At 35.8% G+C, this 27685-nt stretch overlaps 1 protein-coding gene across 7 annotated transcripts in view; it reads right to left on the bottom strand.

The window, feature by feature from the left end:
* KCNMA1 (potassium calcium-activated channel subfamily M alpha 1) overlaps positions 1 to 27685 on the bottom strand; it is a 407920-nt gene that overhangs the window by 149144 nt on the left and 231091 nt on the right. For all 7 annotated transcript variants that reach the window (XM_050976320.1, XM_050976322.1, XM_009087486.4 and 4 more), the window contains 3 exons: positions 25876 to 25969; positions 24833 to 24944; positions 1470 to 1545 (listed from right to left, as the gene is read on the bottom strand). In XM_050976320.1, the coding sequence (XP_050832277.1) occupies positions 1470 to 1545; positions 24833 to 24944; positions 25876 to 25969 (282 nt within the window). The remainder of the gene's footprint in view (positions 1 to 1469; positions 1546 to 24832; positions 24945 to 25875; positions 25970 to 27685) is intronic.

The raw sequence follows: 27685 nt of genomic DNA, 5'->3' as shown, positions 1-27685 counted from the left end.
AAAAAATGTTTTGAGGCAGTGACAATTTTTCAGTTAAATAAATGATGTTAGTGATGAACTGCTAAGGATGAATTAACTAACTAAACTGAAACACTCATATAAGAAAGTTTTGCTTTACAGGCTTTCACTAATCAACATTTGAGGTTTGCAGATATTTTGGCAGTTGTATAAATAATCACAGAGATTATGATATCTAATATAAGAGTAAATTCTGCCCCAGAGAAAGGCTACTTCAATGAACAGGTCAATCTTAAATAAACCAGCTCTGAGTCCCTTGAATGTGATTAATGCACATTTATGGATCTGGAATTTCACAATTTCCCCAGTACTGAAGGGGCTATTAGCTTTTATCCAAAATCTTTGAGTTTATGGGGTTTCTCTACTGACTGCCATTTCTTATGAAAGGGATGTTCTGCATGTTAAATCTTATTCTCCTTTCCCATACTGAGAATTCTGACCTACGGGACTTCACCTTACATTCTTTGATGTCTTTGTTTGACCAGAATTGGCTTCCTTCCAGTATCGCAACTAAAAACAGATAGTGTGAGAATTTTACAGTACAGAGAATAGTTTCAAGGTTAAAGGGTTGAAGAAACAGCTGTTTACTGTGAATCTGTGCACATTTCAGTACCTACTCTCCTATTGCTACAAATCATCACAGCAAGAAATGGATTTACCTGCATATAAAGCCCTCACAGATCTATAGCAACTGGTGCAGAGAGGGCAAGTTTGCAAAATGGAATTGATTTTACAGTAATTATTGGAAGCTGGGTTCAATACTTCCCCCAGAGCATTTTAGAGAATGATGAAAAACAATGTGTCTTCAACTGCAAGGCATGGGAAGGTTCCTCTTTATTTCCTTCAAAATCATCTTTAGTCCAAAATTGTGCTTTTCCTGCTCAACATTGATGTATTAATAGGCCAAAGAGGCAGTAAGGCAGAAGGTTAATTGGAGTATTTTAATTATTATAGGGAAAAAATACTAAGGATAATGAACACAATATAAAGACAGCTTCGTGTAAATTTAATGGTTTTTTTGAAAAAAAGATGCTCAGTTCAGAAAAACTGGAAGAGCCACAACGAGAATTCCTCAAAATACTTTTTAACTTTATACTTTTGAATGAATTTTGATTTCAGTTTTTTCAAGACAGCAGAACATGGACTAATTATATGAAAAAAAAGCAATATTTAATCAGTACAAAGTACGATGTAAATCATTCTGCTTTTAATTTATCAACACATAACCTTGCTCGGTATTTCAAACATAACAATGCATCAATTAAAATGATCACATAGCAAAAGGTGCTGTCACTGACAAATCATTCATCAGCAGAGAAAAGGCTTAGAGAACAGGTAACAAGTGCAGGGCTTTTTCCAGAACAGAAAATCATGTTACTAGGGCCCCAAATCAAAGCCATTTACATTCTGTCACCAATGCAACTAAATCAGCATGCAAGAAAAAGTCTTACCTTGTTTTAAGTATATTCAGAAATTGCAAGATTTCTGAAAATTGTATCAGTCTAAGAGCTCTTAAAAATCTTAAACCTGCAGTAAAAGAGAACAAAGTTATAGCAAAGAACAATTCAAGTTGTAACAGCATATAACAATGACAGTGATCAATTAACTCAGCAGAGGTAACATACAAAAAGCCAAATACCTTTGAAATGCTCTTCCATGTTTAATTGTTCAAGGATCCTTAACAGGTATTTTTCAAACTGTTTTAAATTTATTTCCCTAATAACAGGTTTATCCTACCAGAAAGTGCTAATTTTATGTAGGAAGTAATGGAAGGAGACACACAGGCTGAAAGCTAAGGGGGAAAAACCTCACTGAGGTTTCTGTTGGCAGGTGCAGTGCACGTCCTTCTCTTTCAGGCTGTCAAAGACACAGGCAGGTCTGAAACATCTCAGTCCTCCAAGCTCCCAGGTTGCTTAGTGAAAAATAACAGATCATGGGCAAGAGATCTGATAACCTGGATAAAGTAGACTGTATATGCCTGATTAAATTTAGTAAATCTTAATGACGTAAAATCTTTTATAGTAATAATGCTCCCTATCTCCACTCTCATTTCAAAAACCTCATGCAGGAAAACAGAGAAATCATGCTTTTTCTCTTAAAAATGGCAAATTTACTATAACTCTTTCCATCAGCCTGTAACTATAGCAATACATTACGTATCAGTATTTTTAAAAACCATTTTTACAAATAAATAGCATTTTTATGTTGAAATCAGATTGCGTGCATAGCAATTCCCAGACAACTAAAAAGTCACTAAGACAAAGAGTGTGTGTGCAAGAGAAACTAATCGAGAAGATTAAGGGCTTAAATTATTAAAAGAGTCTTATGCTGATAGTAAATGATTTGGCTGCAGATCTTTGGCATATGAATGAAAGTACACTCTGTACTGTACAAATGCACAGCTTTTAAAATTAAAGTAAAGCATGAAGGATAATTTTTATTAGACAGTACAGCCAGTAGTTACATAAAAGTTGTGTATTGCAACTGTTACAGGAAGGTCCCGACAGCTTCTTCTCAGAGATTCTCTTTATTGACATCTATTTTGCCCAACTCCAGATCAGGAAACCACTTTTTATTTCTAGAAACTTAAGGAAATACTGATCCTGGCAAACACATAAACCTGGTCACTACTTCCATCATCTCACTGGAATAAGAGGTTCCCTGAAGCACAAAGGTGCATGTGGCAAGATGTGTTTAAATCAAAAAGATTTTCCTGCAGTATTACTGGAAAATTGTTAAATAAAATATTGCCTTGTTAAGACTCCTAAGTAGTGTTAAAGTACACTCCTGTCTATTATATGGATATAAAGTTTCTTTTTAATTACTGACTGTGGGTAAAGTCTGAAAATTAATCACAACTTGCTAAATGGATTCAGAGACCTAAATGAAAAGCAATAAAATGAAGCTTAATAATGCTAAATGTCAGATACATTTGCAGTTAGAGAATGATAACCTTGGATCCTATTGCTGAAAGTGTGAGAGACACATCCCTCTGTTCCAAGAGTTCCCACAGTTGTTACTCCTATCCAAAGAGATGTGGTTAGACAGGGAAGGAGAGGATCCTTACTAGCAATCGCAAACCTTCCAGCTCTTTTTCATCCAGCTGCTTTCCTCACTCCACTCCCGATAAACTTTTATGAAAAATGGCTGGAGTGAAAAAAACCCTGCCTCTAAAATGTTCTGCACTGCATCTGAAGCTAATGGTAAGACCAAGTTGACCATTGCTATGTTTCAAAAACAAACCTGAGAAACATCTAAGTTAGCAATAAAAGCTCTATTTCCAAACCCTTATAAGGATTAAGTTATATTTTAATAGTCGAGACATCAAAAGATAGATGAAAAATACTATGGGTTCAATGTGTTTTTTATGGAAAAAGAAAATCATTATAGGTGAATTCCTGCATTTGCTGCAGCCCACAGCAAATGGGGAATTTTTAAAAATTTCCCTCAGAGAATAGAAGGAATAGGAAAAAAAACCAAAACCAAAACACTAGAGAGTTTGCTTGGACATTTTAACTACAAAATAGGGCTGGCTTTCAATTATAAAAGCCAAAGGAATTATTACATGGCAATTATTTCTTTCCAGTATCCTGAAATTTCCTAGGCATGAACAGATCTCCTATTATCTTCCTATATGTATTTCATTTTACATGATTTTCACAGAATCATACAACAGTTTGGCTACAGAGGAATTTTCAAGGTCATCTTGCCCAACCATCCCTGCAATGAGCACCTAGATCAGGTTTCTCAGAGCCCTGTCTTGTTTGACCTTGAATCTTTGCAAGGCTGGGGCATCTACCACCTCTCTGGGCAATCTGTTCCAGTGTTTCACCCTGCTCATTGTAAAAAATTCCTTATCTGTATTCTAAACAACCTTCTGTTACACTGAAACCATTGCCCTTTCTTCTGTTGCAGCAGGTTCTGTTAAAAAGCCTGCTCCCTTCAGGCACTGAAAGGCCACAATAAGGTCTCCCCAAACCCCTCTTTGCTCCAGGCTGAACAGCTCCAACTCTGAGCCTTTCCTCATGGAGAGATCTTGCATCCCCTTTTTTGCGCTGAAGGCCCCAGAGCTGGATGCAGAGCTGCAGGTGGGGACCACAAGAAGAGAGAACAGGGGAGAATTTCCTCCCTTGCCCTGCTGCCCATGCTGCTTTGGACAGCCCAGCACACAACTGGCTTTCTGGGCTGCAAATCCCCATTGCTGGCTCATGCCCAGCTCCTCATCTATAAAGACTCCCAACCCTCTGCAGGGGCTGCTCTCAACCCCTTCCTCACCCACCTGTGCTGACACTGGGGGTGGTCCCAAGCCAAGTGCAGGACCCTGTACTTGGCCTTGTTGGGCCTGAGGAAGTCCCCACAGACCCACTTCTCAAACTTGTCCAGGTCCTTCTGCATGGCATCCTGTCCCCTCAGCCATGCCAACTGCACACTCAGCTTGGTGCTTTCTGCACACTTGCTGAGGCTGCACTCAAACCCCTGTCTCACAATGGAGACCACGTTACCTCTTTCAGGTCTACCCCCTTCCCGAGAACAGGAACAGCTGATATTTGTTTATGCATCAAAAATAGAAAGGAAAATTCACTAATAGGAGCACTGGCAAAAATTTCCCCTTTCCCAAAGCTGTTTCAGCTCTCTTTCCTTAGCAAAATTTGGGAATGTGTTTTATACAAGTGGAGAAGAATTTCTTTCCTTATGAAATACCTACAAAACTGTTTTACATTTAAATTATATAACCAAGAGTTGATAAATGGAAAGTTTCTTATGAATTACAGTGAAGTCCATTCTAATTTTGTACATTTCATGAACCCTGTCTGCCAAAGTTAATTGTAAACTGCTAAAGAGAATGCTCAAGAAGTGCTTGCCACTTTGTCTCCATCATGTAACTTAACTTTTTCTTGGCAAAGAGTTTTACATTTGAATTTTCTTATGGGATCTGTTTAGAATAGAATAGAATATGCTACACTACAAATTACACACAAAAAGAACACCAAAATATTTAATTTACCCCAAAAATCTCTAATAAAAGAAAAAATACACAGATAAAATAAAAGAAGGACTTCTTGAGTTTCTCAGTCTTCTGCTTCTAAATGGATGACTAAAATATGCTTAAGATTTGGAGTTCATTTCAGCCACAATATCCAGAACAAAGCTAAGATATTCAGAGATATCAAGACCAGAAAAAAAATGTTATAATTATAAACAATATCAACAGACTCTTTAAACAATATGAGACAAAGTGTTTCAGTCAATAGTTTTTGTCTCTAGTACAATAATCTGAGTTGTAGGTATGATGATTCAAATAAACCTTCAGCTCTTCCACAGGATTTCTTTCTTACTGCAAAACTATTTGTTTAGCAACTGTGTTGCCTGGGCAGCAAACAGACTGTTTTCAAAGCACACTAAAAGTATGAAATACGTGTGTAAAATTACTTCATATCATGGTGCTCAACCTAACATCTGTGAAAAATGGTCACCAGGAGAGGCTGCATATTGCCAAAAACCCTGGAAATCAGTTTTAAAGAAATCAATTATTTGATCAATAGGAAGAATATGCTGTGCTGAACTACCAGGCTACATCTAGAAAATAGCAGGAGTACTTTTTTTGACTCTTTACTAAGGACCCAGCAGAATGGATGGATTCTTTAGAACAGAATGGTGATCCTGACACGGCCAATAAACTGTGTGCCAGTAGCAACTCAATTAAAGTAGAAAATTATTTGATCTACACAGTCTACAGCAAAATAAACAGTATTATTTAGAGCTTTATTTGACTTTAAAGACAATAGGGTATTTTCATGTCTGTCAGACAGTTTTGCACTCTCTCTGCTGAACTGATCCTTTCCACTGCATTAATATACAGAGGCAACCAGGATTAGCTATAGGTTGCAAACCCCAACCCACCCCCCTCCCCCAGAAAAAAGGAAATTACCCATTTTAAATCTTTAAAAGGAAAGGCAAGGAAATCATGACAACTATACTTATATGATCAAAATGAGATTCTAATAAATAGAAACAGGAACTGGGATATTTCTTCATTCAACATGAGAGGTCAATCAACAAGAACAGCACCAAGCACTACTCTGTTTCTCACCAATGAGATGTGTAATCCCCATCTTACTGACTTAGGCTGCTTATTTCTTTTTCTAATAGACAATAGTATGTCCAAAATATTGGTGTAAGGGTTCAATATACAGAGATTCTGTTTACCACTTCGATTCCTGACAAAGCATTCACCCACTTATCAGACCAGCATCTTCATCAAAGCTATCAATGGCTACTTCCACCCTAGATTTCATTAAGACCACACGGTTTACTGAAGTCAGAAAAAAATCCCAGAATCCATATTTAGGAACCATTTTTGAGACACAGGATGGAGGGATAATTTTTAGGATGCAAAATAATCCCATTTTGAACATCTTCACAGAGTGCAGCAGAATTTTCTAAGATCTTACTCCCTGTAGATAGGCTTGAAAATGAAAGCTCAAAGAAAAAAGACAAGAGGAAATCGAATGGGAGGAAAAGGATCTTTCATTCTTTGGAACCAACCCAGAAAAAAATATTTTTAAACATTTCCCCACCTCTGTTATGCAACAGTACAAGTGGGGGGAATAGCCTGCAGCATGAAAAAAACCAATGCTCTATGACCAGGATAGTAAAACTACAACCAAGTTTAGAATAAATCTTTCTGCTGCACATTCCTTCAACTTGCTATTACACCTCTTAAGTGACAGCAGTTTCAAACTAAATTTCTTAATAACACCAACAGTGCAGAATATTACATTCCATCCTGCAATAAAGGCTGGATTATTTGGTTCTAAGTGAACAATGAACCCCTTTGCTGGGGAGAGAGGAGTACATTGCATAAGTCTGAGAAAAAATTCTTCTGACAAAGCGACTGAAACACCGCAGGATTTTTTTAAAGTTGAAAAATAAAACAGAATATCTTTTTTAGAAGATACAGTAATACTATTACCAGAGACAGCATAACAAACTACAGTTCTGAGGAGAAAGTTCAGAGCTGGACCTTACCCCAGTACGAGCCGACCCTATAACAAGACACCAAGGAGTTTCGCAAAGTGCGCTGCTCTTCCTTTTCGGGGATATTATGCCCAGGTTTGACACGATATCCATTTTTGAACAATTCCCCGTGAGATTTTTTACGCCTTCTAGTACTTTTGTACGTTTCTGTACGCGTGCCCCCAGAAGGGTTGTGGTAGACTAAAATCTTGCTGGGAATCATGACTGGATCTTCAGCTCCAGAAGCACTGCAAGGAAGTACTGTGATGCAGTCCTCAGTCACAGCATTCACTAGCAGCAAAGATGGTCATGGATTCACCCTTCCTTTGGCTAACTCGGTATCAACATGGAGAGACAGCTCAGAGTCCTTTCTTTAACAGAACTTCTCTTTGGGAGCAGATTTGTTTAACTGGACACAAGATAAAGTTCCCCCTTACTGGTTGTTATCAAAAGATAATTCAGGATAATCTAGTTCATTTCCGTTAGCTTGAAACAAACAGAGTGAATTGAAATAGAAAACTCAGCGTGACAAAACAGGATATCACAAAGTGGATAGGCAAAACAAATCACAGAAGCAAGCAGGCAGTGCAGATGCTCCTCTGATCCGAGATGTATTAGAGCTTAAAAGCCATCTTCTATCCGGATTTTACCACATAAGCTTCTTTCAGATACATCAAAGAACCACACCCATTGATTCAAAACCCACAAACATGATGCTGTTCACTTGGAATGAACAAGTACTCCAGCAAAGAATATAGTTCTTATAATAGATATACATAAAGGGAATTGTTTACTGTGTATTAGTTTCTTTAGCAAGTTCACATGTTTGTTTTCTTTCTGCATACTAAGTTAAAGTTAGTATGCAGAAAGCAGAGGTCACATAATCAGCCAACTCTTACAGGATTTATCCCAGATGAAATTAAAAAACCTCCAACAAATAAACACAACAACCCTTCCTCCAACCCCAGTTAATGACAGTATCTTACTAAAGGAAAAAGAATTCAAAACAAAACAATTTAGCCATCAAGCAGAAGTACAAAGAATAGAGTCCATAGCTCTCTCAAGCAGACTTGGTCTATGAATATTCACAAAACTGGAGTTTTGTTCAGTCAACTACCACCTCGTTCAGGGCATAAAGCTCTACAAATTAAAAGTAATCATCATCTTCCATGACATATGATTAATTTTCTTAATGAATTTTCCTGCTTTAAGCATAATACACAAACTTCATTGTGTAAAGCTATCTTCATTTTGAGGAATATGCTTATAGTTTGTTTTTTCTTTTCATTTCCCCCCCTTGTTTTTGGCCTCAGAAGACCCACAAATATAGCGATGCCATCTGGAGTACAATGCAAAGCAGATACAAAAATAGGCTGCACCATGTGCTTATATGAAATACACAGGATTTCAAAGCATTTTGGAAATGTTATTAATGGGTGGACTGCCAAATAAAAGGGGATTGTGGTACACAAAAATTTCAAATTATAAGTAACATGCAGATAGTGAAGCAAACTACTTCTTTGAGTCCTTTGCACTGTAACCTTTAACACTAAGTTCTTACAAACAACCTGGTGTTCCACTGGTCACAACAGCCAGGTTCCACTGAGTCTGTAGGGATGGGGTTTAGGTCTGCATGCTGACAAACATCCAAGATTTATCTCTGAGCACTTGAATCATTCCTCTCCAACTGAAAAGATTTGAATGGGGTAGTACTTATCTGTGTTACTAATCACATCTTGTACAGCTCAAACTGAATGCACGTCCTACTTAACTTTTTACCATATAAGGTACACTATTTTCTTCTCTCTCTTTATTTCCTTTTGAATAGTATTATAATCTTGTTATTATCCAATTTTAAACCTATCATTAGTGTACTTTATACTTAGTACAGCAAATGTTTGGGTGTAGAATCCATTTACCTTGAAAGCCTGGAATGTCTCTAAAGGAAAACAGGACCTATGAAATAAATAGCAAGAGCCAAGCTGTTTAGTTTGCATAGCCTATTATTTTGGTTTTAACAAATTGACAGTATTCTTTTAACTCCTCAGCTTCCTGGCATAGCCAGATTTTTATCAATTTTTTTTTTGGTGCACTGCTTAATCTGTTGCATACATCAAAATTTGAAAAGATAAATTAAATGACACAAACTAGGATTAAATCTAAAATAAACGTGCTCAACAAGTTTAAAAAAATATATATAAATTTGAGCAGCAGCAGGATGACGGCATATTGTGCTGAGAAGCATTCTTCAGCATCCCAGCCAGCCACACAAAGCTGCTGGTATTACTTTCCTGTGCAGACATTTCTGCTTTCCAAATTAATATTTTTTTAGGATTTTGATCCACAACCCGATTACTTCAAGACAGCTTCTTTGTCCCAGTGACATTTACAGTTTACCACCATCTATAATATCAATCTATCAATTGGCCAATTTTCTTTATATTAGATGTAAAATTAGATTGCAAAAAATTTTTCTCTGTAGACTAATTTTTTTTCAGTTATCCAGAAAAATACCTTAGGTATTCCAGCTTAGATGAACATCTGAGTGAAGGTCTGGAGTCCAGTTAAGCACATGAAGGTGCCATCAGTAGAATATCACTGTTTCCTACCCCTGTAAAGGACACGGTCCTTGGCCTCCTGGTCTGAGGTAGACCTAAAACTCCTAAACCCTGCTATCAGCAGTACCTGAAATGTCTGCAGTCTGCTCTGAAGTATTTCATCCAAACTAATCAACAAACATTGTGTTATAAAGAGCTCTAGAATGACTTTTAACAACCCATTTTGCCTTCAATAAATCCAAACTACTAACAAGTGAAGTTTTTCATGTTTTCTACAAAAGCATACCCTTGAAGGACATCACTCCATGACCTTCCTTGAACTTGTCATAAAAATAGATTTAAATACTTATGGAAGTACTGCTATAATTAAATGACAGCTAGTTTCAAAGTCCATCCAAATGGGAAGCTATTAAGCTTAAATGTGCAGGAGAAGAAAGCAAGACTTGTCAGCAGCTAAGCTCCACTTTACCTTTGGCTATGCAGGACTAGGTACTTGCTATATCCTCTTGAAGGAGAGCAAGGGAAGATTAGAGCCTGCCTTGGAAAACCAATGTAGTGGGTGGAAGTGAGTATTGAATTATTGTCCTTTAAAACACAGGTTAGACATGGGTGATGGGTTTGCTGTGCTTTTGTGGGATTCTATTTGCTTACAGTTGTGCTTAAAACCTCAATCTCTCAAAAAACCACACGGAAACATGCCAAGAAGAAACCTGCTGCAGAGAAAAATATCTGCGTTATATCCTGTAACAATTCTCTCCTTGAAAATTCATTTTTAATTTAATCTACAATAAGTGAACACAGAATTTTCCACATGCTACCTTTCCTCTCTTTTAAATTGCTACTTCTGAAATGACAATGTAAAAGCCATTTGCTGTACACAAAATGGCCCATAAAATTTTCATTGCTGCTATTTCAAAAATGGTAAAAGTATTATTCAGAGAAAAGAAAAAATAACCTGCTATGTCTGGATTTAAAAGCGCTACAGGTTGGTCAACAACTACATTTTAGTACAGCTTTGCAGAAACATCTATGGATTATGACAAAACCAGAATAATGCTCATTCTGACAAGAATTTACCACTCATTATTCTCACTAAATAATTTAAAAGGTAAATTTACAATCCAATCTCGAGTTCCTGAGAAAATGCATGAAGTTGCATTATTTAGTTTTTATCTCCTAGTCTCAAAGTCTTAAGCTATTGAACCATTTTCAGAAAGCTTGGCATTGGCAAGAATAACACCAGTCACTCAATATGTAAACATCCACTTTTCTGCTTTACACCACTTCAGGCAACAACTGTGTCATATTCCATAAACCAAGCACAGATATAGCCAGCAGTAAATGAAGAGCAGATCTTTGCATAAAACCAGGGAGCAGTAACTTGTAAACATTTTATATTACAAAAGAAGTATTATCCGACCAAAGTGACCCAAGTTGGTGCCATTTTCAACATAAGATTAAAACTATGAAGGGAAGAATAACCAATATTCATATTGACCTAGTGGGTAAAAGAGAGTTAAGGCAAAGAATTTATTCAGCTCTTATTTTTCTATTTTTTTAATAATTCATTTGTGTAATCCTTTCCAGATAATGTGACTCCATGTTCAAAATAAATGGAAAATATGCCTTTTTTAATTCTTTGATTTGGGGAGAAAATTAGTAATTGTACACTTTACTGATGGTGCTACTAAAACTAAAATTGGCTTTGGAATAAGAGGTTAAACCTCAGCAAGCTAATCTTGCAAAGAAGGTGGCACAGGAGATTGGAAATTTGGGGGTTGCATTCTAAAGTGACCATTGCAACTCAAAATAAAGAGCCTTCCCTTCCTGAAAAATCACAAGTTAGCATCTTATATAATTTTCCCTGGCATTCATCAGGAACAAATTGCACTAAAATCAGGAATATTCTATTTTGAGAGGCTGCAACCATAGGGCAGAACAAATGATAAGAACAAAGGCAAAGGAAGGGCAAAGGCCAGATCTAAAGCCTGACTCATGCTGCAGGAGGTTGATTTAAAAAAAGACTTGCAATTCTGCCTGTCTTTGCTCCCGTGAGTCACAAGGCACAGGCCAGAACTGCCAAAGAAACAATGAGCATACTATGAAATAGGGCTTGACAAGGAGTCAAGTATTTCACTTCTAATCTACTGGTATGATACAATGCATCCTCTTCAGCCTTTGAGTTGCACAAAGGAAATGGTTAAAGAATGGATATGAGCAGATACATATTGATTAATTATGAGAGAATGATACATCACAAAATTTTCTATGTGATTATGATCCAGGTGCAAAAAACATTGATTCTATTTTCTGACCAGATGACTGACACATATTCAAAAAATATTTATGCTTGTCCTGGTGAAGCAATAGCCTTTTACTCAATGTACAGAATGCTTCCTTGCATATTGTGCAAATTTATATTGTACAAATAATAAACAGAGTATTTCAGACCAGCTGTAGGATTAAGAATTTAGTCATAAAATTCCACAGAAGTTAAAGATTTTGGTGTCTTTCTTTTTGCAAACACAACTGTGGTATAGATCCATGCACCGAATTTCAGCATCCCTTATTTCACTCCAATCACTACTAAAAAATAGTCTTTACCTCCTCAGCAGTGCATCATGTTTAAATATGAGGTCTGAGAACTGCAAGTGTCAATTCATCACTAAGAGTGAGTCAAGAATAAAGACAGTAAAGGAAGGAGCATTTAAAACTCTTCTCTTCAAATTCAAGTTAGACAGGAAATCTGTGCTCTGCCTCCTGAGAAGAAAACTCTTGCATTTTCAGGCACAGAGAAATGCTTTCCCTTAAAGGCAGATGTTACCCAATCAATAAGAGAAGATAGGGAAATTTCTGAGCACTATCAGAGTAGATTAGAGCCAGTGCCTAGTAAAGTAGGTGTCTGAAATTTTCCTAGAAGACTCTGTTCCTCAAATCTATGTGTCATTGGCTATCTTCCTCTGAATGCAGCATATTTCTTACAGGATGTGCCCCACCTGCAATGATATACAATTTTCTCTAGATTAATTTCCCAGGTGAGAGTGAACATGAAAGAATTCAGATGACATTTCCAGATGTTTCTGCTTTTACAGTGCTGATATCTGCACTTTGCCTCTATAGGAAGGAAAGTATTATACGTGTAGAAACTCAGATGTTCACTGATGCCACACCATCGTCATTTATTACCTGCACACTAGCCACTATGAAAATAACTTTTTCTTTAAAGTTAGCATTGTCCCAACCATGTCAGCCATTAAAAAAAACACTCCATTAACTGTGCTTTAAAAAGTATCTAAATTTCAAATCATGAAATCGCATAAAAAAGATATAAATTATGTATCTACAACACAAATTTTAATATTTAATAATCAAAAAATTTGAATTCATTTACTTACATAATTAACTAATCACTTCTGAATGTAATTAAAAACTGAACTTTTACACTTATTACCTACAGCAGCCCTAACATACATTGGTAAGAACCTCTCCAGGTCTTAGGAGTTTTGGTATCAGGCAAGATGAATGTTGAATAGCTAAGATTTTCAAAGCAGCATTTTGAAAAAGAAAAAAAGAAAAAAAAAGTGAAGGCTTTGGAAGACCATATTAGGAATTTATATTTATCTATCTTGCTGTGATTCTTTCTTCTGCTGTCACAACACTGCAATCAATACTTGAACTTCACTGGCTCCCTTGACTAACTTCAGAGAAAAGCATCCCAGAATAGAATTAAGTAAAACTGAGCAAACTGTTAAAATGTGAAAATAATCCTCACTTCACTTCCAGCACGCAGTGTCAGTGCTCTATTTGGCTACAAATATTCCAGCTGGCTCTCAGCAAAAAAAGACCTTCTGCTGGGCTCTGCAGGTATGATCCACACCCCCAAGTCTAGTTCCAGCTGCAATTACTCCCTGTCTTCAAGCAAAGGACATTTTGGATGGCCAAGGGGCTGCAGGGTGGATGAATGAGACTGGCATTAACTGCTGGCTGCACAGGAGTTGGAAAGGCACCAGTGTAGCTCTGTAGTGCACCATGAGCTCACCCATACACAAAAACTCCTTCAGTTTTGTAGGAAAAAGTTCCACATGGTGTGGGGCTGATCAAAGAAAAACACAATCAGCAATTAGGAAGACAATAAAGCTGACAGATAATTTCTACAGAGAAGCAGGGTAACTATGAGATAATGGAGAACTAATGACTGGAGAGTTTTGAGTACCTCAGAAATCTCAAAAAGCATTTTGCTCTCAGTCATCTGTGCTTCTAAGGGACTACAACAATTTACTTTTGATTATGAAAATTATGGTTGCTAGATATCCCAACTTTGATGCAAAACCTCTTCAAATTGAATTTCTCACTTTAGATAATAGACAGCGATTAATTTCAGCTAAACGTCCACAGTGATGCTCCAATATTACTGTTTTGAATAAAACCAGCACTCCTTGAAGGATAATGCCTAACAAAGTAAATGCTGTGTTCTAAACCTGTCCTTGTAGCACAGTTCCATCTGCCTTACTTTATAAAAGGTGATATTAAAAGATGGCAAAATAATTTCTCTGTATAAGTCACCTAAAACTGCACAAGAAAATAGCTTTGGAAAGAAAGTTTTATAGCAGTTTTACTTAAGTAGAAGCCCTCATTTTTCTGTTTTAACACTATTTTAAAATTAAAAGATGCATTATTCTCTTTTTTTTTTTTTATTTGCCCCATGCTATATATTTACTAGCAACAAACGAAATTATGAAGTTAAATATGCTGCTTTTCCAACATTTGGATTTTGAATCAAAGTGCATCTGGGGAGATATCACAGGAAAACCTGCTTCTGGTAGATGCAATTTTGAAGACAAGCTAAGCTTAGCTATCTGAAACCTAAAATACCAAGAAGACGTAATTTTTTTCACTTCACATCCCTTTATACATATCAAAGCAGAGACGTTCACTAGATAGATTTAGAAAAAAATCTTTAATAACTACATAAAATTTATAAATACAATGTACTTTTACATAAACAAACTAAATGCCTGAATGAAATGAAAATGCAGTCCCAAGTTTAGCAGCATCTTTAGCAACGTTACAAATTAAAAAGTTCCCTGAAAGAAGAAACTAAGAAAAGCCACAAAAAAGTTCCCAAAGGATGCAGACCTGAAGAACCTGTAAACCCTGGCGTCTGAGCATCATTAGCTCTATTGGCAAATTCTCTGGCAATCCATTAGGGGAGCCACTGCAGTGCAAGCAGCTATGGAAGAGTCAATCACTCCAGAGATGTTTTTGTGGTGCAGAAATTTGTCCTTCATTTTACAGATTGCTCTGATCCTTTAATTTACAGATTGCTCCGATGTGTTTCTGTTTTCATTTAGAATTTGAGATAGTATGATACTAAGCACTGCTGAAGGTGATAACAAGGTTTATGAAAGCTAAATGTCTGTGGGTCAGCAGTGAATCAAGCGTAAGCCTTGTACAATATAAGAATATAAATACAGAAGTACTAGAGAATGTTAAGCATTCAAATAATTGATGTGAAACAAGTGCCAAAATGTGACAAACTATGAAGGATACTGTTCCCTTGAGTTAAGTCAATATTGTATGAAACTGCCATATGGTATAAATACCCTGCAACTCAAAACCTCAGAAAAAGCCTTAAATATTTCAGCTGTTAGAACGCTTCCGAAGGTTTCCTTCTCTATATGCTGACTTTGTATAGCAAAATACTGCAAATGTAAAGACAAAGAATAGTGGATAAAGGAATAGATTTTCAGCCATCCAACCATTAATCCTGAAATGTTGCATGAGTAGGAAGATTAGAAGTTAACAGATTCACAGAATATTCTGAGATGGAAGGGACCCACCAGGATCAAGTGCAGCTCCCAGGTATATGGCCCAGACAGGGACAGACCCACAGCCTTGGTGTGACCAGCAGCAGGCTCTCACCAGCTGCTTTTCTAACATTGATATGGAGCACTGAAGCACAAGAAGTCATCTTTCCTAATCCCAACAAGGTTTGGACCTCTCAGATGATGGTCAAGCAGTGCATGTAAATAACCATATTAATGACGTTTCCCTTTTGAATGTAGAATGAAAACAAGAGTGAAAAATCTTCATCAAATTCTCTCTTGACTTTTCTTAGTTTCATATCTATAAAGTAGAGTGAGATAATTGCCAAAAGATTACTGGAAGGATATGAATGATCCAGTTTAAATAAACCTCCAGTCTCAGGTGAGTACATCAGTTCCATCAGAGCCCTTTGATAATCAGAAAAAACAGACACAAAAGAACTTTCTCAAGTCTCGCATGGAATTCTTAACTTCTAATCTTTCTAGTGAAAGCCCAACTATCTTTGCATCAGTTTATAACAATTCCAGTCTCAAAAGGATTTGCCTTTGATTAATTCAGTCTTGCAAAAAAGTCAGGAGTAACACAGATATGCAGTTTGGGGTTTTTAATTACTTTAACTGAATAATGCATTTTCTTCTAATTCCACATAAACCCAGACTCAATGCACCACAGAGCACACTGGAGCACACTAGGTGCTGAATTAATGAGAACTACATGGACATTGCAGTTCTTTTAGTCCAGGGTTTAGAAGATAAAGTAGTTCCTTTGAGCAGTGTTAAAGAAATTAGAAATTCAAAATGAGCTAAAGATCAAAAAGAGTAACCAGAAATCATGGAACTCATGTTAAAAATGCCAAAATATAAACTGTCATGTTCTAGGTATAAGGACTTCTAGTTTTAGATTAAGGCAGACATCAATTATATTATTTATAAAGTTGCTTGCGAATAACAAGCATTCAAAATTCAAGGGTGAGAAGATCCCACTCAGCAACAAACTCACATGGAAAATAGTTAAAAAAAACACAGTCAAAAAATCAATGGATGAGGCCATCAGGGGAATAACCATGGGATAGGGTAATATGACTGGACTGAATGCCTGAAAGGAACTATACATATTAACATACCATCTGGGAGAAAAGAAATAAAGTTTTATTTTGAACTGGTCTTTCAGCTGACATAAGAACCAGTCAAATTAAAAAAAAATATAGAAACCAATCTAATCTCTCATATTACCATTAAAGAAAGTGTGCAAGTCAGTTACATGCTGTAGATAGCTCAAGAAAATTTGGAAATCATCTGACTGATGATAATGTGACCCTAAAAGAAGCAGTTTTAACTGCCTCTCATTCAAGTAAACACAAATGCCAGAAGACAGAATAAATAATTTTGGGTTTCCTCAGCAGTTTGAGGGAATGGATTCTCTCCTTTTACAGTATTATTCCACATTCTATCAAAGAGAAAACTCAACAGTCTAAGTAGCCTTCATTTAAGCAGAAGAACTTAATTAGAGTCAGAAAGACTACTGAAACCATTAGAGAATCCAAGGGCAGTCATAAAGTAATTAGACTGATAATAAAAAGCAGGATAAAAGGAAAATAGTTGTTTTTTGCACAAAACATCCAGTTATTGAGAACATATTTTAACTGGACAGAAAAGGGATATGGAGAGAAGAAAATTATGTAATATCTATTAAGAAATGCAAAATGTTTGGCTATTAAAGGAAATTGCAGCGATTTACTTTTCAGCATAAATCCTTTATACTTGCTATTACTATCCTTTTATTATCCTAGAGGGGAGTATGACTGAATTAAATCTGAGCAAAGTTAAAATCCTTTATTATAAATAACTTCGTATTTAGCAGTCATTGTACAACAAAATAGCATTCTGTGTTTCTCAATCACTAAATTTCAGAGACTGTGATCTTTAACATTTATGGATTGATGTCCAGAAAAAACATGACATAGAACACCAAGCAACGATGACAACAGATAATTTGCCTACACCAGGTAATGTAAAGTTTAGCTGCTTACATGCCTTTGTATGAAATATACATAAAACCAGACTGGCTTACAGCATAGTACCTAAAAAAACATATGCTGAAGAACATTCATATAACTGTAGAAGTTCTAAATATTGTAACCCTGAAAGAATACTGAGTATTCAGCGAAGGGAGGGTTGGTTATATGACATGGAAATCTTCCTAGGAATTCAAATTCAGGTCACTTAAATGAAAACACTAACAATGTTTACTGTTCTTAAAAATTTAAAAAAAAATAAAAAATCCAGTCCAAAAAAGTAATTTATTTTTTCAATTTAAAAACAGCAAAACTCAAAAAGAATAAAACATTTATGAAATTTATTAACCAACCACAGACTTACTGCATTGCAAAGACGTTTTAATCATAGCATAGCTTGACTAGAAACATGGTGGACATTTCAGTAATAATGGGGAAAAAGCAGAAGTTTCCCATGCATATTTTATTTCAGCACTTAGAAAAAGCCAGTCATGTAATGACTGCATACTTGCCATCCTAATGTGACTAAGGAAAATGCAAATAAACATCTGTTAAACCAGACATTTTTAAGTCATCATGTCTGGGTAAATTGTATCCAATAGTTTTTACAACTCTGTGGGCTACTTAGAGTTGGTTCTAAGCAAATCTGGTACATGTAGTTTATAGAAGTTCCAGAAAAAGTTCATGTTATTTCCATAAGCTTAAAAGAAACAACCAGGAGCCTATTAATTAACTGCAGACAAAACAAAGAATTCTACTACAAAGTAATTGAGTAGTCAAGATAAGTAATTGTATGTAATTATACATTTAGGAAAGCATCATATGCCATTTGCTTTTCCATTCAATGACAGGTTTGAGTGACAGAACTATAAATACTGATGTAATTTACTCAGCATTGCCATGGCACTCATTAAATGGACTAAACTCCCAGGGAGTCTTAAAATGTATCTAGCATGTCTTCCCTGGAAGTTTTGTCAGGAATGTGTTCTTGACCTAAGTTATTTAATATTTCTATTATTATTCTGCCTTATAATGCTAGCAATGATATATGAGGATGAAATTCATGGTAATGAAGAGAGTAAGTTAGTGACAAGCAGGGCTTGGAATCATGTGAAGCAGAATGGCAACAAACAATCAGCAGTAATTTACAGGCAACATTTGTGTGAATTTAACTATAAATTTAGGATTAGATTATTTTTTTTCTTCCACTGAAGGTATATTGTTACTCAGTCAGGTTATAGATGATAGAGGTCAAGTTAGTCCATCCAGCCTGGCGAATACAGTAGAAAGCACTTTTTAAAGCTATATTACTGTTATCAGCTATGATATTAGCTTTCAACAACTTCTCAAAATTCAGAAACTAGGTCTACTTTTGGGCTAAGCCAGCCTCTCATTCACACATGAAAAAAAGAAAATCAAGACGCCCCCCTGCCTATCACCCCTTTCCCATTAAAGCAGAATTGAAATCATAATGTTATTAGGGTCGTTTTTCTGTGCAATGTTAAGTACCACCCACAGAGACAGACTGGGAACAGTTGATTTAAATTACCCTGTTTGCTTGGAGTTCACAGAGGCAGGGAAGCAAGAGCACAGTTTCTATGCATGTCAGATGACAGACACTAATGTAATGACACTTGGAACTGGTGCTGTCCCTGTGTTTCTGCTCTGCTCCAGGGTCTTTTGGCTACGTGTTTGACTTCTCATCAGTGGAGGAGAAAGAAGAAGAGTATGGTCACAAATGAATGCAACAATATCCATAAAAATCTGTCATGGATTAGGCAAATATATACTTGTCACAAGGTTACCTTCTGGTCTTAACATTGCAGCAACTCAAATTCCAGGTGGGAAGTAAGCATTACTTTGACTGGGGCCCTATCAAAATATACATGCTCTGTGAAACCTGAACTGATTAAGATGCCTAGAAAAAAGAAAAAAAATTGTCTCCAATACAATGCCAATGTAATACAGTCAATTCAATGACAGATTACTGACAAATCACCCAGCACACTGAGCATTCAAAACTCTTTTCATTAAATTCATTGATACCTGTTTGAAGGCACTTGAAGCACAGAAGGAAATGTTACCATATATAAAAGCAGTACACATGCACACATACGTAAAATAAAGTTCTTCTAGGACATTTCAGAGACTCTGGGTTCCATTATACATAAAATAATTCATAATTTAAGTAAAATGACCAAAAATACATCAAAGCTGTATAAAAGATCCTAGTTTTGTAAAAAAATTGTAGAATTTTGATGTGCATTCAAAGATTCCACCAATAGATGGCAGAAATGCACAACACTTCATAAAGTTATTGCAAATGACTGCAAATTTAAGGTGCTGAGCAAGGGAGCTTTGTGACCTGTAGATGCACCAAAATCCAGTAAATTAATGCAAAGTCAAAGTGGTATCCCTATAACCAAGTTATCAGAGGGCTTCTTTGTGTCAGTGTAACTAAATTCCACTAAACCATCTAAGTTTTCCACAAGGAATAAAGTGTTCTACAGATTCAAATATGCTTTAGGCTGAGCTGTTCTGTAGAGATTATGGCAAGAAAGTCTACAGGGCATTAAAACAAATGTTGTTTTCATGTACAGATTTTTAACTAAAGCTCCATCTAGAGGAACACTTGCTGGATGGGCAGAAGGCTTCACACCATCACCTTAACTAGCTTAATAAGACACATCCAATTTTTCTCCCAAGTCATTTATCTCTAAACCAATTTCATTCTCTGATTCAACAAGAAAGCTGAATTTCCACCAGAATTGTTGGTATTACTCTTCTCTGACCAGGCATTGATACTGAAAGCACAAGTCTCATCCAAAATTAATTGAAATGCCTGGAACAGGACCTGGACAGAATTTGAGCAAACACTGGAAAAAAGGATCCCCTTCCCAAACTGCACTAATCACCCCCTGAAGAGATTTGTTCTCTACACTTTGCATGTGTCTGCACTTGCAGCTGGTGTCTCTCTTCTTTACCCCACTATACATCTCAAATTATTTTCTGAAAAAAAAAAAGTACACTATCAGCAGCAACTTAGACTAAAAGGCATGTCAGGGAATAAGGATGAAAAAAAAATCTTCCTGATAATAGAATTTATAGGAATCACACAGTTTCCATCCCTTGATGTCCTGTACAGTAGAACAGATGAAACATACGGACAGAAAAAGGAAGTAAGATTGTTCAAAAGACCTTTTTTATCTTAAATTTCTGTGATTCAATAATAAGACTATCAAATTCATCTATTATGTTGTATTAATAACTTTGTATTAATATCACAATCTAAGGCTGATTGTTCCTCATTCACATGTTCTTGCAAATGTGAAGCCAAGATCATATTTCTTATGTTAAATCCCCCTCTAACAATACAATCCTGTCAAGGCAATTTAGTTCAATACAGTCAGATCATAAAATCAATATTTCTTTTTTCATAAGCATACAAGTACATGATTAAAGGCATTTCAGTTATTTGAATTGGCTTTGCTACCACAGAAGACAGAATAATGGTTTTAAGTGTGTAAAGTGTTATTGAGTCTTTACTAAATAAAACTGGAAGACATTCACTTGTTGTAGGACTCCAAATTTTCAGACTGCAACCTGTCCAAAGGAAAAAAATTCTGAATCTGAAACTTAGCTAGGATACTTAAATTATGACAAATTTGTGGTTAAAAAAAACCAACCAAACAAACAACAAAATTTACCACGCCATTATTTCTTTCATTACAAATTATTTTCTGCCCAACAACCCTTTTAGCCTACCTTCACACTTAGACTTTAAGCAAAATACAAAAACTTGGGCACTGCATGGAAATAATTTGGTTAAAATTCACTGTCAAAATCACTTGTAAATCATTCTTCTCTTGGGAAGATTCTCTCTACTCTGTAGAATCCTCTACCTGGAGAACTGTCCTACCACTATCAGAAAGTTTCTTGTATGGAATTGTGCAAGCAATACATAGGATTTGATAAAGCACAGCTGTAGCTTATGAGCAAGTATCTACACAAATGCTACTGTTTGCAAAACAGTGTTGGAAAAATGTCATGGGATCCAGATGAAAAGGAGCATGCCAAAACACACTGATGTTCATATCTGTACAGTTTTCAAGTCAGAACATAGGAAATGTTTATACAGCATGATAAAGCACTATATATCAATGAATTATACAGATTCATTAAAAATTTCTTTCCTATCTGTACTTTCCCCAATTTTTCAATAATATGTAGCTCTTTCCATATGCCAAATGCATTCTTTTCACGTGCTACCTTTTCTTATTCTGCCCTGTGCATGCAAAAATGTTACCACAGAAACCCTTTCTGAAGGATTTACCAAATCTAAAAATCTGGTATTTTGCAGGTTTGAAGTGCTATTTTGCCTTCAGCTTTACTTTAGACATTGATCATAATGACATTCCTAGAAAATTTTTGAAAAAGCATAATCTGATCTGTCTTTCAATACTAAATGTTGTCTGCAAACTGGAATCTAGGTAGAAGACTAGATTTGAAACATCCTTTATGAATACTGATTGAAAATTTAATTCATATAGAGCATTTCAAGATGCAAAGAATATATGTAAAGAACAGCTGAATATAAAAGAGTATCAGGGAGAGAAGGCTTCACATACTAAGAGCTACATAATAGGTGAATGATGGCATTTCTGAGCTAGCATAAGAACAGAAAAAATCCACTGGCTTCCCACTACTGTACATGAACAGATGATACATGCAGAGCATGTCCTCTGCTACGCTTCACATCTTTCTGTAAGCACTTACTGCTCCAAAGGCAAAGTTTATCATTTATTTAGGATAGTTTGGTTTCTTTAAAATACTGCTCAAACTGTGGGCCTATACTGATACTAGTCAGTCAGCTAAACCAGGACAGCTCTTGTTGAATTGGGCATTCAGAGAGCCACCCTGGGAGCTTTGATTCTGCCAAGTACTTCCATGAACTCATTACAGCTGACTGACATGAATCAATAATGAAATAAACTGGAAAGACCCCGATGCACAATGCATTCCAGATGGTGCATTTATTTTGGCTCCTAAATCATCTTGAAATCTAAAGCCTACAAAGGAAACCTGCTAACTCATTAAGAAATTCTTAAAATGTGCCAAGGTGGAATGATTTTCACATTGCCTAACCTTAAGCCCTCTCTATTTACGTGCCTCACTAAAAGGCTAAACCTCCCTGCTAATCCCACATACACATGGGGACAACTTGTGAAAAACCCACAACTTCAGTGTTCTGAATCCCCCTCAGCAGAAGGATATCTTATATTAATATAAGAGAAAAAGGCAAAGTAGGCATCAAACCTGAAATTAAATAATATGATCTAAATACACTCCCTTCCCCCCTACTCATACACTCAGTCCTACCACAGGGTATGATTTGAGCTCTACAAGCAGTAAATTGGGCCATCCCTTTCAAAGGTGTAAAAGAAATATACAGGCTTTATTAATATCCTTTGATATATTCACTTGAAAATTCTTTGTTCACATCTTCTCAAAATACCTTGCTGGTCCAAATTAAAGCTATGTTAGAAATCCAAACAATTCACATTTTTGAATTAGTGAATGATTTCACTAAGGATGATTTATTTAAAATGAAAACCCCTCTGGAAGCAGATGCAAAGCTAAAACATTGTAAATATGTTACTCCTAAGATGACTACATTAAAAAACACATCAGTTTTTTGCCTCAGCAGGTGATAAATGTCTCAGGGGATTCCACGAGGAAACAAAGTGGGGCTATAAACAAGAAATCAAGATAAAGCGATGTTGGTGTAATTAAGAGATAAGGAAATCCTTTCAACCCTATGAGTGCTGAACTCTTCTTGAAAACTGCCATAAAACTTATGAAATCCATGCAGCAGAAACTGCTAAATGTGCAAACACTCTCATTATCCCTGTCAGTACTGCTGGTTGGGTTGCTGTGTCACCATGAGTCAGTCAATTACGCAGTCACTTTCATGAAGGGTATTCATTCCAAATAATTATCTCTGCCTCATTTCCCACAGTTTGTGGTCTTGCTACTTTCTCATTTCGTACTCCTTTCCAATGGATTCTGTGATTCTATTTATTCTCTCAGACAGCCTTCATCTCCAAGGATTTCAATCTCAAAGATCTTGGGAAACTCTGATACATCCCATGCAGGAGTGAAAATCCATCCCTTTAATTCACATAATGCAAGGAATCTGAGATGAAGTTATAGCTACCGAAATTAGCAATTTTCTTTCAAGGATAAGCATGTTTTTTACTTACATACCTTCTTTTAAAATTTTATTTCCTATCATAACGTGGAACTGTATGACATTTTCTCTTTCAAAAAGCCTTCCTTAGTTTTCTATATATGACAGAAGTGATATGTGATAAAGAGAGCAATCATATGAGGATGTATAGTGATCTTTTCTGGTTGTTTTACTGCTTTCTTCCCTGGCATACTAATAACCACTGGTATGACCTTTACTGTGGTTATAAATTTATTGATCTCTTTCTGTAGAAAAAATTCATCAATAATTTTTGTATCTTTGCATTTCTATATTAAGATTGGAAATGTTAAAAGACTATTAAAGACCCTCTGGTTTATTTTATTTTCCATATGAAACATTTAAGATAACTATTCTCTTCAGTTTTCAGGTACAATGAGTGCCTGGACTTCTGAAGGAATGCATTGCCAAACTCTGAGGTTTCATTTGTTGCCTAAAGACAGGCCAGTCACAAAGTATGCTATTTTTAGGATGTTTTCTTTGAATAAAAAACCCCACAACATTTGACATTCATTTTTCCTAATATAAGTGCATGTAACATTTGTACAAGAAACCCCATTTGGCACATTATGGATGTTTTTTAATTGAATGCCCTCTCTATTTTGCATTCCCTTTTACATGTGGCATATCTTTTCTAATGCATTCCTAGCAGTCCAGCAAAAATATTAAGTGTCTAAATGTATCTCTCAAATCAGTCACTTCAGAGGACTCAAAATTTAGCCACCCCAGCTTAAAAAATGCATGGAGAATATATTGATTTCATTGTTGACAATGATCCATGGCAATCCAGTTCAGGGAATGAATGACCTAGATCACCTGTTCAGGTTGCAAGCTGAGACAAATCCAATTCATGGTTTGATAAAGGCAGGCTACTGTTACACTCTACTTCCAAAAGGGAGCTCCCCACTATTTAGAGTAGGAGATTACACTAATGAATTGAAAACAAAACAGATAAACTATGTGCCTTTTCTAAATAAATCCACCTTTCTGCTTAAAATTCACTTTGAAAAATACTTTGGAAACATTCTTCTTTTTACACAATGACATAAGATGAAGAAATTCTCCACCCAAATGTGCAAAGTGGAAGTAATTTTATAACAAGCATTTTGAAGGTTAAACTACTGTACTTACCAAGCCAACTTCTGTTTAAATATACTGACACAAACACTGGAGGGACCGTGAAGAAATCTACCACTGAGTTAACTTCTAGCCAAAACCATAGCTTGTCATTGGCTGCTATAAACTGGAAAGAAAAAAGGAAAAAAAAAAAAGAGGGAAAGAGATGAAAGAATCAGATTATTTTCATGCTGATTGCAGGTATCTGTTCTAAAATATTAAACTCAAAAGTTAGTGTAGTTATTGGTGTTTTAGGTCAGTCCAGACAAAACATGTCTCACTGGAAAGAAGTCTGTATTGCAAATTTCTTGATAATAACACTGAGATTAAAATGAAAGGTCTAACTAGAGAGATAGACCATCTACGTTATCAGTTGTATTATCCATGCTAAAAATACTTGTTCCACATTTACTGACAATGTATCAGTAATATTAGAAAAGTGTAGGCAATTATAAAGTATTTGGAAGTACATCACCTTTGATCCAGCACACCAAATATGCTGGTAGTAGTCTAATCATGTATTTGCTGTTCACAAGTTTCTCAATAGAGAGGGGTTTACAGAGTCCCATTATTACATGTCCCGAGGAGATCAGCAGGGTGACTCCTACAAGGCATAGTTCAGGACTGCAGCAGCACTTCAGGCTTTTGAATGAAACCACTTGGTCATTTCTCTCTCCTGAATACAAAATCAGCCCAGAGAAACTGGCAAGCTTAGATGCCAAGGGCATCATAGTTAGAACTTGCCTATGTGCTTAAATAAGGTGAAACTACCATTTGCACTAGTTTAATAATTAAAAAGTAATTAAAACATTTGCTTTATACAAACATTACATGTAAATATACAAATAAAGGGAAAAAATGAGTGTGTCATGAAGACATTTAACGGAGTGGTTCTATTTAAGTCTTAAAACTTCGACTTACACATTTCAAAACAATGCTCACATTTTTTGCATTAGATATTAATTGTCTTTCAAAGAAAATACAATCTCTATTTCAATCACCACATACAGCAGCTGCCTTCCCTCCCTGCCTCTTGCTACCAAAGAGACACTACTTACACGCAAGCCGAAGTAGAGTAGGAAGAACACATTGAAAGCCATGTCGATCTGTAATGTGAAATCTTTGTAGAAATTCTGGCAGGATTCTATTGGGCTATTTGAAAGACAAAGAAATCAGAATAAACTGTCAGTATGTGAGTTTCTACTCTGCTGAGAATTGTTTGCATTTCATTAAAGACCTTGATCCAGAAATCATGTTTCTGTTTTCCAGTCTATTACAAGATACAAGCAAGCATTTCAAAGGAACTATTTCATTCATTCAGTTAGTCATTCATACATTATTTATATTCACCTCTTCAGGTAATATTTGAGAATTAACATGCAGATACCTTTAGGAGAGGACAAGCAGGAGAATACCTCAGGATTGCTTAACCCCACATTAACCCTTAAAGAACTGACTTCTTTCTAAAGGAGACACAGCTATGATACTTTAGGAAGAAACCTAACAAGTACACAGGTACAGTGAAACATTACAAGCTTTTAATTCAGAAAACCTTTAACAAAAAATAGTTGCTTAGGAATACATTACCCATTAGCAACCTGGAGTACTTTGTCTTGTAGAATCCCTTGTTTATAAAAAGTTGATTGGATTTTTTTTCTTTTTCTCACTTTTTTTTTTTTTTGTATGGCCATTTAATGTACTTTATGTACAGTACTATGAACTGAGTAGAAAAGCAGCATAGCCCACTGGTAAAATTAAATAACAAAATAAATTGAAGAATTTGAAGCAGTACTCTAAGGGTTAATTTCTGCATGCAGGTTAATTAAAATACCCTTGTGTGTATCAGGCAGCCATTGCAAATTTTAGCTTCTTATTTTATGCTCTATGTGACAGTGGGACAGATCCAAAGCTTGCTCTATACAAACTGGTACTTTATAAATATACTTTTATCTAAGGAAGGTGGTAACTTCCATAAGTATCATCAGTGATTTATTTGTAAGGTTTCTTAAACAGGTTGTTGAAGCCATAGTCCAATGTTGTAGTCATAGACCAAAGTGAAAATCAAGTCCCAATATATGTTGATGTATATACTATATATATATAATGTCCCACCATATATACATATATATACACACATATATTGCAAATGATCATGTGTTCTTCACAGATGTAATAGAGGGAAACTAGAACATAGATCATTTGAACATCTGGAGCCCTACAAAACTCCTTTTAGAAAAGTAGAAATTTGTTGGCTTTCTAGATCAAATAAATCACTGAACATGAATGCAATACCAGTTAGTATAGCAGTAGATCTGCAAATATAATGCTAGACTGCTCAACAAGCAAGATTCTATGCTTATGAATGTCAGGTACCTAACTTAAGGCATAAAGGAAATTACCTGGACTACCAGGTCATTACACATGCAGCCAAATTTTCCATTCCTTGTATACATTTCAGGTCAAACAAGTTAATTACAGCATGCTCTCTCCTGTCTCTAGATGCATGATGGTAAACAGCAAAATTCTCCTTGATGTACAATAGCTTCATATTTTAAGAAGCTTCAGTGCTATAGGAAATTTTATTAAAACTGTTTTTCAAAGGCTATTTGAAAAGGCATTGAAGTTATGAGACGCTTTTCTTATAGTTCAAATAAAATTGATTTACAAGAGACGGCAGAAGGGAAGAGAAGCCATATGTTAACATACAGGAGAGCAGACAACACCTCATACTTATAAACCCAGTTTTAGCTACAAAAACAGTGGATGTAATTTGAGAACCCAACTGCATAATTTTCCGTACGGCACTAATGAGAACAAAGGATTTTGTCAAAATAAGGCAGGCCACACACTGAGTCACGGTGCACCCTA

Source organism: Serinus canaria, chromosome 6 (assembly GCF_022539315.1).
Source record: "Serinus canaria isolate serCan28SL12 chromosome 6, serCan2020, whole genome shotgun sequence".
NCBI classification, from domain to species: domain Eukaryota; kingdom Metazoa; phylum Chordata; class Aves; order Passeriformes; family Fringillidae; genus Serinus; species Serinus canaria.
This window is presented reverse-complemented; position numbering and strand designations above follow the sequence as displayed.